General features: G+C 39.4%; 1 protein-coding gene across 2 annotated transcripts in view; it reads right to left on the reverse strand.

The window, feature by feature from the left end:
- Positions 1-412: 412 nt before the first annotated feature.
- mtor (mechanistic target of rapamycin kinase) overlaps positions 413-16,073 on the reverse strand; it is a 110,627-nt gene continuing 94,966 nt past the window's right edge. For both annotated transcript variants that reach the window (XM_053624562.1, XM_053624560.1), the window contains 21 exons: positions 13,402-13,519; positions 12,693-12,899; positions 11,022-11,122; positions 10,730-10,826; positions 10,553-10,651; positions 9,884-10,006; positions 9,208-9,390; positions 8,873-9,007; positions 7,405-7,579; positions 5,522-5,657; positions 4,420-4,567; positions 4,156-4,278; positions 3,861-3,943; positions 3,249-3,321; positions 3,093-3,167; positions 2,673-2,808; positions 1,939-2,004; positions 1,703-1,783; positions 1,433-1,513; positions 960-1,065; positions 413-791 (listed from right to left, as the gene is read on the reverse strand). In XM_053624562.1, the coding sequence (XP_053480537.1) occupies positions 776-791; positions 960-1,065; positions 1,433-1,513; positions 1,703-1,783; positions 1,939-2,004; positions 2,673-2,808; positions 3,093-3,167; positions 3,249-3,321; positions 3,861-3,943; positions 4,156-4,278; positions 4,420-4,567; positions 5,522-5,657; positions 7,405-7,579; positions 8,873-9,007; positions 9,208-9,390; positions 9,884-10,006; positions 10,553-10,651; positions 10,730-10,826; positions 11,022-11,122; positions 12,693-12,899; positions 13,402-13,519 (2,362 nt within the window). In that variant the 3' untranslated portion in view covers positions 413-775. The remainder of the gene's footprint in view (positions 792-959; positions 1,066-1,432; positions 1,514-1,702; positions 1,784-1,938; positions 2,005-2,672; positions 2,809-3,092; positions 3,168-3,248; positions 3,322-3,860; positions 3,944-4,155; positions 4,279-4,419; positions 4,568-5,521; positions 5,658-7,404; positions 7,580-8,872; positions 9,008-9,207; positions 9,391-9,883; positions 10,007-10,552; positions 10,652-10,729; positions 10,827-11,021; positions 11,123-12,692; positions 12,900-13,401; positions 13,520-16,073) is intronic.

Genomic DNA, 16,073 nt, shown 5'->3' on the forward strand with positions numbered 1-16,073 from the left:
GCTGAAGTGAAGGACTCCTGTCCCTTCTATGATGATTTGGATGAAATTTTGGGTGCAAGCTGGGGGCTGAGGTCTTATGAAGTTGTGGTGAGAATAAGAAAGGGTCTGAGATCACTTCATTGCTGAAGAGGACCAAAAAAGAACCGGGTTCTCTTTTGAGTCCACTATATTTGTGAACACCAAAAGGACTGAGGTCACTTTCGGCTGTTTCCCTTTCTGGTTCACTTTAAGTGAACTGCGTTTGGTCCCTTTAAAAGGAACTATATGTAAAAACACCCTAAAACTACCATAAATGCCTCACGCTTCCAGACAGGTCTTGTGTTCCTGCAGAGCCACACAACTGGAGATTTGCCTGCTCTCTTCTAGCACACTTTATCTGGCCAGTTTAAGAGGTTCATCATTAGCATACATGGCAATTTTGGAAAGTTTACTGGAATTCGACACTACAATTTTAAACTGTAATTCTCATACAGAACTTAGTGTGTAAATGCATCACAAGACAAACTGAAGACATAGGGACACTTCTTTACAATTTATTGGCAAAAGAAATGCTGATCATTTTTCAGGATTAACGCTTTCAATCAAGTATTTAGCTCCTTTGATCATAATTTCATGTATTCCATCTTTAAGTTAATAAAAGACAGACACACTTTAAAGTGTCTAATTCACGCAGCGCTCTTAAGTCTGTTTAGCCGATTTGTCGCAAACATGGCATTACAGAACACAAGTGTATCATTAAATAACACGGATAGCAAAACAAGGCTCGGCAGCAGCTCTACCAAAACGGACACCTGAGAAGAGAAAAGAATGAAAAATCATTCAGGGATTATTCATAACCAGTGCAAGATGCAAGGTGATATCGTTTACTGAGTTCATAGACATGCAAAAACAACTCTGTGTTCATTTGTTGAAATATTCCTGTAGCCTGGATTGATAATAACGGACATACACACACATACCATCCAATGTAACACTGGCACAGGTTCTCGTGTGATGTGGCTTGTTTAATCAACAGCTCTACTTGTGTCGGGACGTCAAGGGTCTCATCATGGGAGAAGTCCCGCCCTACAATGAATAATAATTTGTTGTAAGAGATGGAACCGTATCAGATAAATTCACAGTGTAATGGCTGTACAATAGTGTCACATGCTTTAATTATATCACAATGTTTCATCTTTTAACCCTAACTATGTTTGAATTGTTTTCTCTTGGTATTGTTATAGCCTTAGTTGATATACATTGTATGCATGATATTGTACCTAATCCATAGTTTCTAATATCTATGGTTTAGCTGTAATGTTGAAGATTTTTGACAAGCAATACATCTGAAAACTATGCTGTTCTGCCTGTTCAGCTAAAGCAGTTATGCGAAAAAGCATAACCATCCTCCCAGAGGGACACTGTGTGTAGGGGCTAGACGACGTCGACTCACCTGTCAGTTTGTCCCGCACCCTGTTGATAATCTGGATGGCTTTCTTGTTCAAGGCTTCAGGTTGCACAAGGCCATCTCCGACTGTTTAAAGAAAATGCGATGAAAATGAAAATCAAATGACCACCCATGTATCTCTTTAAGAATAAACGAACAGAGGTATGGAAATTTTAAAAAATGTGATGTGTGATGCACTCGACAGCTATATATATATATATATATATATATATATATATATATATATATATATATATAGGGGAAGCGTAGACTTACTGAAAGAGTGAATAGATTCAGGCACGGTGGTTCCTGGCTTTTTGTGAGTGGTTTCTCCCAGCTCAATTCCCTCTATTGTTTCTGCCATTGACACAAAATAAGCGTGTGGTTACAATGAGAAGAAATAGCACCCTTTCCCTTCTTGTTTCCATAATACGAGTTATTTCTTATCGGCCAGCATTGAAACGACTTTCATATTTGATGTGGATCAATGATGGTCATGGCAACTGACTCACCTACAGATTGTCCAGCTGTATAGGAGTCGGTTCTGGTCCTTGAGCGCTTGGTTCCTTTAGTGTTAGCTAGAAGCAATGTGATAACACAAATTTCAAATATTCCGTGATAATGTGAAGGGTTCTCAATATATTACCACACTACTTTTGTTTAACATGAACTTAAATAATTACTCATCAATGCCAATTCCTATATTCTGTATTTCATGCATAATCATATTAACCGTTTTTGAAAATTCCTTTATTTCTTCATTCAAAGCTTAATAATGTAATTTTTATGTATGAGCTTTTCTTTGCCATCTTGAATAATACAGTCACAGTTTTCCCATTAGCTTCTACTATATAGCCACATATTAGAAGCATTAAGAAACACTCATCATTTTTAACTGCTTGCAAAATGTCTTAACCTCTTTACAAATCTGCTCTATTACTTTAATTTATTTAATTCCATTTCACACACACAATCTGTATTATATAACATACATAATGATGTATCCCAATATTCATCAAACTGTTCTTATCCCAACTACATACAATCAACACAGGCCACGAAACGCACGCACATTTGTATTGTCATGAAAATGAATTGCGCAACAGTTTGTCCTTGCACACTTTTAGTCCATTATTACAAAGTCAGCCCTTCAGAAACAGCCCTTCTGATCCTGTATGGACACCATGCATACCGTTTTCCTTTAGTGCTGTGTACTGTAGTAAGGAAATGAGAGGCGTTCACTTACTGTCCATAAGCCTCCAGTTGAGTAAGGGGTCGTAGACGAAGGCCTCCAGCACGGCCATGACGCTGTCTCTGTGCTCTCGCAGCACCTCCATCACCGTGTGGCACGTAATCCGGTAGTTTCCATCCAGCCCTGTCACCTGAGTATACAAAGAAGGGTCAAAACTGGGCCTTATGGATGAAAAAATATTTCTTGGTTAGAACTCATATATAAACCAGTCTTACCAATATAACTGTGCTACACTGGTATACATATCGCAAAAATGCCTTCAATGAAACCTACACGCGTATACTATACTGCAGTGTTGTGTCATTTAGTGTCTTTTGGTTTGTAAATATAACGCTGTAAACAGGCACTATAGCATACTGTCACAGTGATATCAGTTTGGTTTGTACAGTAATCACATTTAACCCCTTATCTTACCTCCATGGCATTTGTCAGCATCCTAGTCAACCTGAAGGGGATTTTCTCTGGGAACTTCTCTCTGGTCATGGCAACCTTTAATACAAATCCAAATGTCATTTGTAGGCAAAACCACAACTTACACTGCCGTGTTGTAAAACTTGGGAAACATTTTACCTCAAAGCAATCTCCAAAGTCAATGTGAAGGATTTTTCCACTCAGCCTGTCCAGCATCAGGTTAGAAGGATGCCTGTAAATGTAAGAAAAGACCATCACTTACAATGTGTTCAACGTGTTCACCAGGTGTACTGTTTAAAAATAAAAATAAATCAATAACGGGGTGGAGTGAAGTGCACGACGTGAAGTGTAGCTACCCTCAAGTTAATTATTCTCCCACATCAGCAAATCCATCCTACAGTGTTTTATTGCCTGTACACCACAGCAATTTGTCTACGTTTAACATTAGAGAAGCCTTTAAAAAAAAATAACGAATTAAAAATAAGTCTCCTCACAACTTTACCATATAAGTGCACACATTTTGTAAATTAATTCATGTGGAGCATCTACCATATGAGTCAATGTGTAAGGTGTTTCTATAGAAATAGAAATGCTAATGTATTAGAAGAAGCGCATCGATATAAACCTGTGATTTGCCTTGCAGCTGGAGCTACTGTCAGAGCTGCTGTTATAGAAAATTAATCAACACCTTCTGACCAATAAGAATAGAGAATTCAACAACGGTACAATTGCTTTAAGCATCAATACGGTCATAAGCATGACTGTCTGTACCTGTCTCCAAGTCCTAGGATATATCCAACCATGGACATCACAGCGAGGGAGCGAGTGTAATTGGTTCTCCTGTCAAACCACACCTATAGAAAGAGAAGTCATTAGGAGGTCATGTAATAATATGCTACATGGAAATAAATAAAAAAAACTTATTAAAACATGATTTCAGTATGCATGGGTGCTATAAATATAAATATGTTATAAATTTTTCAAGGAAGCATGTCTTGATACACTTTTCTGAGCTTTCTGGAGGGGAGAAGTTACAAGGCGTAAGTGTAAAGACAGAAGAACAGACCTCTGAGCTGGGACTCTTAAGCCACAGCAGCTTGGCAAGGTCATCTCCTGCTGTGTTATTCACGGCATGCTCAAACACCTCGACTTTCTCCATAAGAGTCAAGTGGTCATAGTCTGGAGCCATCTGAGAGAAAGAAAGAAAGAAAAAAAAAGGCACATAGTTTTTAATATAAATATCTCACAATGAAGAGGTTATCTTCACTGGGTCTCAGTGGATCAGATTAAACACTGTGATAGATTTGAACAACATCGTGGTTTGGTGTACCCTGAGCATAATGCGGTGCTCGATGTTCAGCAAGATCTTCTTCTTCTCGCGGTAATCTCGAATCAGAGCGTGCAGTGTGTCACAGTGAGGAACCCAACCAATCAGGCCAGAGTTAGTGGACAAGGGAATCACGGCATACCGCTGGATACTACACACACACACAAACAAAACTGAGTCATGAACGCTAAAGCACTACATATCCTTACATATTCACAACTGACCTGATTGGTAAACAAAGGTTTTATACATTACATTTGTGAAGTCGTATTTACAACCTGATCTGCATCCTTTCAATCAGGGAATCATTTCAGTTAGGACAGAGGTCTACTCTTCTCTCATTTACTGAGTCAGATTTTCTTTGGGTCTTTATTTTTTGAAGTTATATTTTTATGTACGTATCTGTTTGTTGTTTTTTTTTTTTTTTTTAAACATTCATGAGTTGTGTAAGCCTTACTTACAACTGTGTGTATGCTGAACCTGATCTGTGCCCTGTGAGTCAATGACTCCTTTGGTGACTACCAAGATTTGCTTCTCTCCCGTTCAGTGTCTGAGTCATCTTTCAATCCTGGCCACGAATTACTCCTCTCTCGTTTAGTGAGTCAGCTGTCAGTGAGTTTAACGAGTCCTGTTCAGGCTTATTCAATCAGAGCTGTTAAGCAATGATTACATTAGCTACTTTACACTGCTCAAGCTGATAGAGCAGTTTCATGAGCACACATTTGGGCAAACCACACCAAAACTAAATGAACTGGTGAGTGAATCTGAATGTGTATCCTTTAAATGAATGAATTCAAATGACTCAAATCACTGGAAAAAACTCACAAAGGCCATTTCTTCTGACATCACTATTTCTCACTGCTTCGCTATAAATCACTGTCCCTTCACTAAACTCTTTCCATAAACACCAATTAACCAACAGTTAACAACTATAACTAGGTCCAGACACTTACAATAACATTTCATAGCTTTACAATATGCAGTTGTGCATATATATACATTTAACAAACATAAGGAACCAAACGACTAAATTAAAACCACTAGGACACATTGAGCAGATAAACCAAATATAATAGATAAAATGAGACAAAAGACTTTGACGTGCCTCAGATTCTTGCGGAGAGATGCTGGGTCATTAGCCAGCAGCGTGTTGACGAGCCCGAAGAGTTGCATGACCCTCTCGTCTTGCCGTAGATCTTCATGACCCTTAAGCAGGAACATGAACTCGTGCCCATTGCTGCCTGTAGGGAACGGTAGAGAAACAGTTCAAACAAGTAATCTGACATACACTGTACTGACATAGTTATAATAACCATGAAGTGTGCTACTCAGACGCACTAAACCCAGATGTCCTGTCTGTAAGTTTTGGATTGTCTTATACATTAAATCTAATCTCGAGCACATCCACAGAGTTCAGTGAGGACAAATAAAAGGACATTTGCTGAAACATTTCTGGGCTACAGAGTACAGTAAGATCTCAATAGCACTAAATAAAACCTACTCACGGCATACTGAATAAACTCAATAAAAAGATACAGCAAACGGTCTCTATTTATTCAGCAGCTGCCTCGAGTTGTAAAGCCTTAGTGCTGATTTTTTTTTGTATTACTGGAACTGATCAAGTTACTGCTCCCCACAGGCAGATAGGGACAATGGAGGTGTTCAGAGCAGCCATTAAAAGCTAAAGCATCAGAGCATGCGTAATGGAAAAAAGTGGTGGCGGGAAACGGCCCAGAAGAGGCAGACAGACGGAGCTGTCAGCACTCAATGAGAATAGCAGACAAATAAATGCGCTGTCTGGCAAAAAGAAAAACTCTGTTCAGACAATGAACCTGGGCTGCTGGATCAGCAGGGAGCATGAGAGAATGTGTGTAGGCCTGAACTTCAGGCTGCTGCTGTGCACATCACGGCGTGTTTGCCCAGTTGCTGGGTGGGAAGCAGTTTAAATGCCTAGTTCTCTAACTGAACAAGGCAGAAGAAAAATAATGATCTCAGCTCAGGTATCTAGAATTTTCTCTATTACACCAGTAACTGTGTTTATATTTGCACTGGTCTTATTACATCAATAGTCTTCTCTAACCTAGTCTTCTCAGCAGTGGCAAGTCCTAATATGACACCCTGGAACATGTAGTTGACGTCAAATATAGTGACAAAAAATGGATTCCTAATATGGGCAGTATCATAAAGTCGACCAGTAATAAAAAAAAAAAAAGCAGTAGATGAGTTGTCTCTTCCAAAGTTATAACAAAAACTGATTCAGGACATCATTATTTTATTAGTGCAGTTAAATACAGATAAACACCAGCAAAGAGTGCGTCAAACTGCGCTTTAATTAACAGCCATACACAGTCTACAAATGACATTTCCAGATTCAGTGGTTCTCAATTAATGTTAACAATAAATCAATAACACAGTGCGATAAATGTGCAAAATAATAAATCGGTCTGCCAAGTCTTAAAATGCATTTGTGTGGACAACCTGTTGGACATGGCTCAGCAGAAACAGCTGATTCTGACAGTGTGGTGTGACTGCGCAGCGTAGCAGCTCATATCCACCAACAGCCTCAACAGCATCCAAAAAAAAATGTAAATCTGGAGTGACCTATGTAGATTATGCTTGCCTCTGCACAATTTGCTCTTTTGCATAGGGCTGGTCATGAGGAAATGAACTTTGCAACAGGGCAAGGATATTATTTCAATTTTACTTAGCTTTAACTGACAAGAAAAATAAATGTGGGAAGAAGTCCTTCAGAAGCAGGTATAAATAAGCAAAATAATAATAATAAATCATTTTCTCAGTGTAGTAGACTGACAGTTTTTTTTAGTTTTTCAGAGTGTAGAATTGTCTTCATCTATTCTGAAATATTTTCAGATATTTAGCCTTCTTCTCCCCCCCCCAAAAGATTTCACTCGTCACTCATAAAATGTGAGTTTTGCCAAGTTTTGTCACATTTTTTGGTAAACTCTCTTGTCTGCTTCTTGGCCTTACCCATGATGGTCAGCTTGCGTGGTCTCTGTTTGGAGGTGATGACCTGTAGCGAAGGTGCGATGGATTGGATGCGTATGACTGGCTGGTTGGGGTCATAAGTGCCGGGCACAGCGAGCTCCAAATCACGACACATGAGCAGTTTTGGCGAGACGTACTGCAGCTCCAGAGAGGTGAGCTGAGGACAAACACATATGATCGCAGCCATGTTAACGCAGGTTACATCTCTGTCTGTCTGCTTTTCCGTTTTAGTCCTGTCAATCTTCTGGTCTGTGCTACGGAGCTGTTTTCCTTGGCTCGATCCAGTAAAATAATATAACAACACAGCAGGTAAGGCAGTGAAATTCACACCACCTGAAATAACATCATTGGACAACAACATGATCCTTTTCTTAGGAAACCCTGTTTCTTGTCACTCGCCACAGAAAAGTGGGGAATAAAATCCTGGAAAATAATATCATTGAGAAAATAAAAAGACTTAGGTAGGCGTTAACTGATTTGAGGCGAATCAAAATTTCTCTAAAAACCATGAAAGTGAAGGATTATTAATGTTGATTAAACAAACAAAAGAGAAAAGTATACTGATTGAGATGGGTGTGTTTGCAGACTGTGCTTTTATAATATTTCATTAAAAAAAAAAACATGATTTTTTTTAAAATGGCCATATGTGCAGCAGTTTTCCATTACTTGCCTTTGAAGACTGTATTTAACTGTAATAGAGACCAGTGACAGCTGGTCGTGATGTTAGATTGGGAGTGCTAAAATCTATCAATAAAGATCTATCAACAGCTCAACAATGACTGTTGAGCAATGCGTTATATCATGAGGTCTCATTAGTTACATAATAAGAATATTATGCTATTACACAAACAGACAGGCAGCTGCATTTGTGATGCAAGGTTTCAAGTCCATAAAGCCTAACTGGGTTCATTTCCCGTTCAAACAAACAAAACTAAACACTAAACTTACAGGTCTGTTGTCTGTCCTTTTGTGTAATTTCTATTTGACTGGACGTGTGTTTAGTTTGGCTTCTTCTCCGAAGGCATTTTATGAAAAAAGAACAAGAGCGTAAATAATGCACCTCATTTTTGTCCAGTATGCCAGTGACTGTATTTCATGCACATCTTCTCAATCACTGCTGATGATGAGTTATGGATGTGTCAGCGACATTGGCTGAAAAAAACTTCAGCCCAAATGGAGATCAAAACTAGGGATGTAATTACAGTCTGGGCTAGAAAGAAATCAGCCCCAGCCTTGCTTCTTCATAGCATTCTGTTTATTTATTTATTTATTTTACAACCAGTAACGGTGCTGTTGCATTTGGTTTCACAAAATATGCCTTTTTATCTAGCCCTGCTTGTGCGTTTATACCATCTGCAACTGACAGAGACAGCATTTGAAAATGTTGATTTACACCAGGGTCTCATTTATACTGGTAAAGCACTAGGAGAGCGGCCATTGTTTGGCTCACCTGTGGAAGCTGCTTGGCGATCCTGCGGAAGACATGATAATAAAGGTCCCAGGCCTGGGTCAGGTCCTTCACGTTACCCGAGCGCATGTACTTCCTGCACCAGTCCTGCGCCTCCATCAGATCACGACCGTATGCCTGGTAAAACACAAGTCTGCTTACAATAGTGCAATGTCATAGCATTTGAGAAAATATATACTCTAATACTCAAGTCTAATGCTTGCAATCTGTTCAAGTCATATACAAACCAGCACTACATTTCTGGGTGAAAAGCCCTATTTAATGTATGCACAACAGTCATTTCTTCATAAGGCTGTACTCATGAGAACACTGCATACCTGATTGAAAGAGGTCTCTTTTAGGGTCTGAGGTCCTCTCTCCATCATTGCATGTAGTGGCTCCAGCACAGCAAACATGCCCTTGACGTTCCTTTCACCAAAATACAGACGGGAAGCCTCCTCCAAGCCCTCATGCCACATCTCATGCCACAAGATGGCTACCCTGATCAGCTCTTCACTCACCTGCAAAGGCAACAACCCGAAAATACCTGTAGCTGTTATACAACAGACATGTAAACCAGAGCACTACTGAGTCTGAGGAAGTAGATATGTTATATACTGAATGCTAGGCTGAGTTAAATTAAGATAAAATCTTGTTCACTAGTGTCAATAACGGTTGAATACTACAAGCTTTTCCCTTCAGCCCTTTCCCCAACATTGTCATAATATACGTCATAGTAACAGCTCTTTCAGAGAGACTTGTATGGCGGACGGTTCGCATAATCTAAGCGTAATAATAAAGGAGTTAAAAAGAAAGAAGAATGTATAGTTTCTGATATGGTGAAGTTTGACATTTATGGAAGGTGTCACCGGTGTCAGCGCTTTGTAATGAAGAACTTAGTTCTCAATTCAACTCTGCTACACTACCTGGCTTTTGCTTTGTTTTTTCACTGGTCTTCACTTCCATCACTTCCTTTCCCACTGTGTGTGTGTGTGTGTGTTTGCATGATCATACCATGATGGCTTGCTGAACCAGTGTGTTACAGTGCTCACACATGTTCTTCAGGATTTTATTGGCAGCATTGTGGCGAGCTGTAGTGGTGGACTTGGACGCCACAGTCAGTGGGTAGATCAAAGCCTACAAACAGAGACCAAGGACTCATGATTTGTAGGGCAGAATCATATTTAAATATTTTAAGTACATATTTAAGTGTTTTGAAATAATTCTCAAAAAATAAAGAAAGCCACACTGATTAACATAGCTGTTAACCTAATTGATTCACACTTCAATAGATCTTGTCTAAGACTGCATTCTTGGAAATATTGAAAGTGATTTTTTTTTAACATGTCACTTATTTTCAAAAAGCAGTGTGCAAAAATGGTTAAATCTATGCTGATATTTTAGTATTCCTTCCCTAATTAAAAAAAAAAAAAATTACATATATACATATATATATATATATATATATATATATATATATATATATATATATATATATATATATATATATATATATATATATATTTATTGTACTGAAGAGGTAAGTTAATAATTTGAAAATAACTGCTGGAGAATGAAAGCTTAACTACATTAAGAGATGTTGCAAAGTATCACAAGTATGAGTCCAAACTCTGGTAAGATCCAGCACTTAAAACATCCTCAGTTCAGATAACTTTCACTTGCCTGTGGGTGGTAGCGGCCAATGTCGGTGAGTAACTGATGAATGAGGCGTCCCACCAGTGGGCGAGGGGTATCGATACGAGCGATCAGCTGAGGAATAACCTGACCCAAAGAGAAAGGGAATGGTTAAGAAGAAGAGATGATGTGCCCATGTGACTACAGAAAGGTGCACAATCTTACCTGTAACCACGTATCTATCTGTATAGTTTTGATTCCTTCCACTAGAGCTTCATTCACTTCAGGCCAATGGCCATAATCAAACCACAAGGTCAAAACTCTGAAGCAGAGAGGGTGATCACATTTTAAAACAGAAAAAAAAACAGGATAGAATGACAGATGGAAAGATGATCACTATGGAATATAAAAAGCAATTACAGTTATATCCGAAGACTGGCACTAGCACAAGAGGGCACCCTCTCCACATAATACGCAATTTGAATCAGCAACATGTTTGTTTTATGTGTTCGCTCACCTCAGTGTGTCCTGCAAGTTGTTTCCACGTGACAGGGATATAGATCGGAAAAATCCCTGCACAGCAGGAACCGTGTAAAGCAGCAGAGTCTTAGACAAATCCTATTTAACAGACACACAAAAAAACGTCCAATCGACCCAGAGATGTAACTGTGAATTTCACCATTCCTGGTATTCATCACCACTGACTAGAATTACTGTAACATTTCCTTATTGGTTAAGACATAAGCATCAGGCATGAAAATCTATAAATTATGAAAAAATCTTTGCATCGACCTATGTGGTAGTTATTTGTACTGGATTAAATATAATGTTTATGTAGCAATTAGTACTCCAAGTTTACCAGTTATATAATGTTTTTCTGGGAAAAAAAAAGAAAAAAAAGTGATAACTGAAATAAAGCCAAAAACATACCAGATCCTAATGAAGGAACCATTCAAGCTGACATAGTACGATGATTAAAAGATCACATGCTCATTCCCCAAATCAAGCAAAAACCACAATTTGACATCAAGATTAATAATAATAATAATAAATTAGCAAATGACCCCCTTGGGAACTGCACGAGAAGCATTTTCTTCACTGTTTAAATATCTTTCCAAAGAAAAAAGTACTAATTGCTGACACCAAGGTACAGAAATCAGAATATTGGCCCACAGTTACAAAAAACAGCTCTTCCAAAAAAGTTTATTGAAAGCTCACTGGGACCAGCATAGCTGGCTGAAGTACCACTTTATTCATAATATACACTCACCACCCGCTTTATTTGAAACAGCTGTACCCCTGTTCATTCATGCAATCAGCCAATCATGTGGCAGCAGCAGCACAGTGCATGAAATCATGCAGATCATGATAAAGTTCAGTTAATATTTATATCAAACATCAGAATGCGAGGAAAAATGTGATCTCAGTGACTTTGGACGTGGAATGGTTGTTGATGCCAGACAGGCTGCTTTGAGTATTTCAAAAGTGCTCATCTCCTGGGATTTTAATGCACAAGAGTAAAAGAAAAAAACAAAAACAAAACAAAAACAAAATAAAAACAGCCCATGAAAGACAATCCTGCAGGCAGAAACAGCTTACTGATGAGACAGGTCTGAGGAGAATAGCCAGACTTGTTCAAGATGACATAAATGCTATGGTAACTCAAAACACCCCTTTTTCACAACTGGGGTGAGCAAAAAAGCATCTCAGAATACAGTTGACACAGACCTCAACTGTACCTTGACATATCATAGCCTACCTATCAACTTCAACCAATCTGGCTATTCTCCTCTGACCGCATTTATAAACAAGGCATTTTCGTCTGCACAACTGGCACTCACTGGATGGTTTATTGATTTATTTTTCCCGTATCACCCTGTGTAAACTCTAGAGACTGTCGAGTGTGAAAATCTGAGGAGATCAACTGTTTCTGAAATACACAAAACAGTCCATCTGGTACCAACTACCATGTCACCGGGATCACATACCACCCCAATCCCCCCACCCTCCCAAATTCTGATGTTTGATGACACGAACATTAACTAAAGTTCTTGACCTGTACCTGCATGACTGTATGCACTGCATTGCTCCCACATTATTGGCTGACTGGATAAGAGTGTGAATGAGCAGGGGTACAGGTGTTCCTATTAAAGTGGCCATGAGAGAATGGACTCTATTTGAACCTCACCTCGTTGACTTTTTTCTGGCCAGGTGAAGGAACTGGGCTGTGGTCAGCACTGTCAGCTTCACTATCACTGTTGCTGGCTTCACTGTTGGCGCTGGCACCACTAGCGCCGCTGGCGTGCCGGAGCTTCTTCTTCTCGTCCCGGCCTTGGTTCTGGTGCTTATAGTGCAGTACGGCCTCGAAGTTCATTACAGCCCAGGCGTGCCAAGCCTGTTTGGGTCACAATCAATTCGTTTGCTGTCACTGATAAGGCTTACTACTTTAGACATCAACAGGATCTTCAAAAACATCTTGTGCTCCCTTCAAAAACCACTACACGCAGAAATGTGAACTGCTCCAGTACAACTGTGGCAGGTGCTTCATTTCTTTTTAGACTATATTACATAATCTTTAATTAATTCTAAAGCCAAGAAAAAGATGTTTCGATGGTGCTGACATTGATATCCATAATAATAGGAATGGAGTCAATAGTAGCAGTCATAGAGGAACTTGTTCTGATTCATTCTCTTACTTAAACAGAACAATCTGTTCTGCCAAATTTTCTAAACACAAATGAAGGTTCATTTCATGTGGGATTTAAAAAGAGCCACTACAAGTTGAGGAAACGCATATCTAAACACTGATGATGATTCGGAACATGATTTCAAAACCGGTCACATTGTGGAAATTCTTCACTTTAGTCCATGCTTTCATGTGAAGTATGAAAGCTCACCTTGTACCAGTTGCGGTCATGCTCTGTGGAGTGACTGTAGTATTGAAGCACTTTCGGTATGGTGCTTTCATTGATGCCCTGAAGACTCAGCTGCCATTCACCCAACTTTAAGAAACATCTGCGCAGAGGGAAGAGATGAGCAATGAGTTAGAGAGTGGAAAAAGTTGGGCAACAGGAAGAGAAGCCTCTTGTGAGCTTCCAACATTTGCATCACTTGTGAAAGATCACAAAATAAGGCAATTTATTTATCCAGCTGTGAACTGAAGTCCTTCAGGACGCTCATCTTTTATTTGATTCTTTCTTGGTTCTGTTGAAGTTCTTACTTGCTAGAATAGTCCTACTATACTCTCAAATCCCTGCTGGCAACCAGACGAACGTCATCCCACCTCCATATACTCTAGGGTTCCAATTCAAATGTCTAAATAACAGATCCTCAGGAAATGTAGTCTTATTTCATGGCCCTGTTGTTCAAAAGCTCACATTTTGATCTGACAAAAATTTATTTTCCAATAATCAACCAAAAATGAGCTATGTGTGAACGAATAAGAATGACTGAAGGAAAATGGGTAAAATGGGTTTGATTTGCCATCCTTGGATGTCATCATTGAAGTGACGGAGTGGAATTTATTGAGCACTCTGGAAATGCTTTTTTTCACTCACATGTGCAATGATTACTGTCTTCAAGCCAAACTCTACTCCATTTGTCTTTCCTTTGCCATAAATCTTGTATGTGCTGGGAGAGGCTCAAAGAACTCCGGAGTCAGACTAACTGTTTATGAAAGTGTGAGCCAGAGGTATGACCTGCCTTCTATTCTTACGAGAGGCTCTCGCTGTGAAAGGCAGAGCCAGCTAGAAGGCCACATCCACTAACACTGTGCTGTACTGTCTACTGTGCCAAACCACAAAGTTATGCAATTCCGTTTAGTCATATACAGATCATCATGCAAAGTTACCGCACTTTAAGCCTGAGTAAGAGAGGCTGTGAATGAGGGCCAATAACGCTCAGCAATAACAAATCTCGGCAGGCTGAGCAATTTCTATTGCCAGTTTCTTTGTTGGATCAAATAATAATAATAATAATAATAATAATAATAATAATAAATAATTCATCAGATTTATACAGGCCATGATAGAATGATAGATAAGGGCCAATTGGGAATTTCGCCAGGACACCAGGGAATTTAATTCCACTTACCAAATTGACATAGCAACACAGCTCAGCAAACTGCCCATGATCCTACATTTTGGCGTAAATTCCACTGCAAGACAACCTATGCGGAATTTGGTTATAGTCTTATCTTGAAACAATTTAAAGTTTCCAAATAATAAGAACAAGCTCCCAATATGTACAGAATGTCGTCCCCCTCCGCCAAAAAAAACTTGTGTTTTGTCATGGTCACAAAATAAGCAACAAAGATCAAAGTTGAGGAATAAGCTTCATTTCAGGAAGTGTCTGAAATGAATATCAGCTGTAAAAGTATGAAAGAACATATTTGCAGACTTTACAAGGTTTCCACAGAAACACAAAACAAAATATAGCTGCAGGCAGTGATGACGGGCCCAAGGACTACGGTGCTATCGCCACCCGATGGTGTGTATGAAAACAATGCATAGTGAAGCAAGTACTGTAGGGTAACTTGTTTTGTGCTGATGTGTTAGGTTAAGCCCAGGTCTAAGCCCATAGCTTCCATGTCCAAACAAAATTCCGAGCTTGCAATTTTCAAAAAAATCCACATTAAATCCAAAATGACCTACTTCCTATTGGGCAGCGCTAATGACTGACATTCTGAAAGTTGTCCAGCTTGATGAGAACAATATACGTACACAGTTTGGTGACTGTAATTTGGTGACCCCCCCATGCCCTTGTCTTAGCCTTTGCCTAACAGCCAACAACTCTGCCATGTGCGCCACCTTTCATGAAATTTTAAGCACACTAAGAGCCTCAAAAACACCCGAAAATACAAAGAAGAGAGTATTCAAGGCTGATGCATTACTATGGGAACACTATATCCAGACTCTTTTCCCAATTTTACATCAGCCGTGTCTCGACATGATTAGGACCAAGTTTGAAGCAATTCGCGTAAATATAATAAGATTATTGCTGCCAGTTGGTGGCGCTATGACTGTGACTCACAATAGCCACATCCATGTGCTCAGCCTCCAGTGCCAAACATACAGCTCAAGTTTCATATAAATCGCTCAATACGCTCAGAATATATGAGACACTTCCAGTTTCCCTTTTTTCACCATAAATGTATTACCTCGCCATGGCGACACCGTTCGAGATATCAAAAATCCCTTTGTAATTTAGCATCCTCAATATCTTGGCATAATGTTGACCAAGTTTGGTGATAATCACATGAATCCCCTAGGATGAGGATTTAAAAGTTCACTGGGCGCTTTTCGCAAAATCCAAAATGGCCGACTACCTGTTAGGCGGAGCTAATGATTGTCAGCATCAAAGTTATTCGGGTCGATGAGAACAATATGTGTACAGAGTGTCGTACATATATGTGAAAGTATGTATGATATATGCACCATGGTTTTGTACCTTTGTAAAAAGGGCCGCTACAGAGCCCCCCACCTCGCATGTGTGACCCTTGCCTGGGCCTAATGGTCGACGACTCTGATTTTCCCCGAATTTCATGAGTTTTTAGCATGGCAAAAAAGGG

Source organism: Ictalurus furcatus, chromosome 5, assembly GCF_023375685.1.
Source record: "Ictalurus furcatus strain D&B chromosome 5, Billie_1.0, whole genome shotgun sequence".
Taxonomy (NCBI): Eukaryota; Metazoa; Chordata; class Actinopteri; order Siluriformes; family Ictaluridae; genus Ictalurus; species Ictalurus furcatus.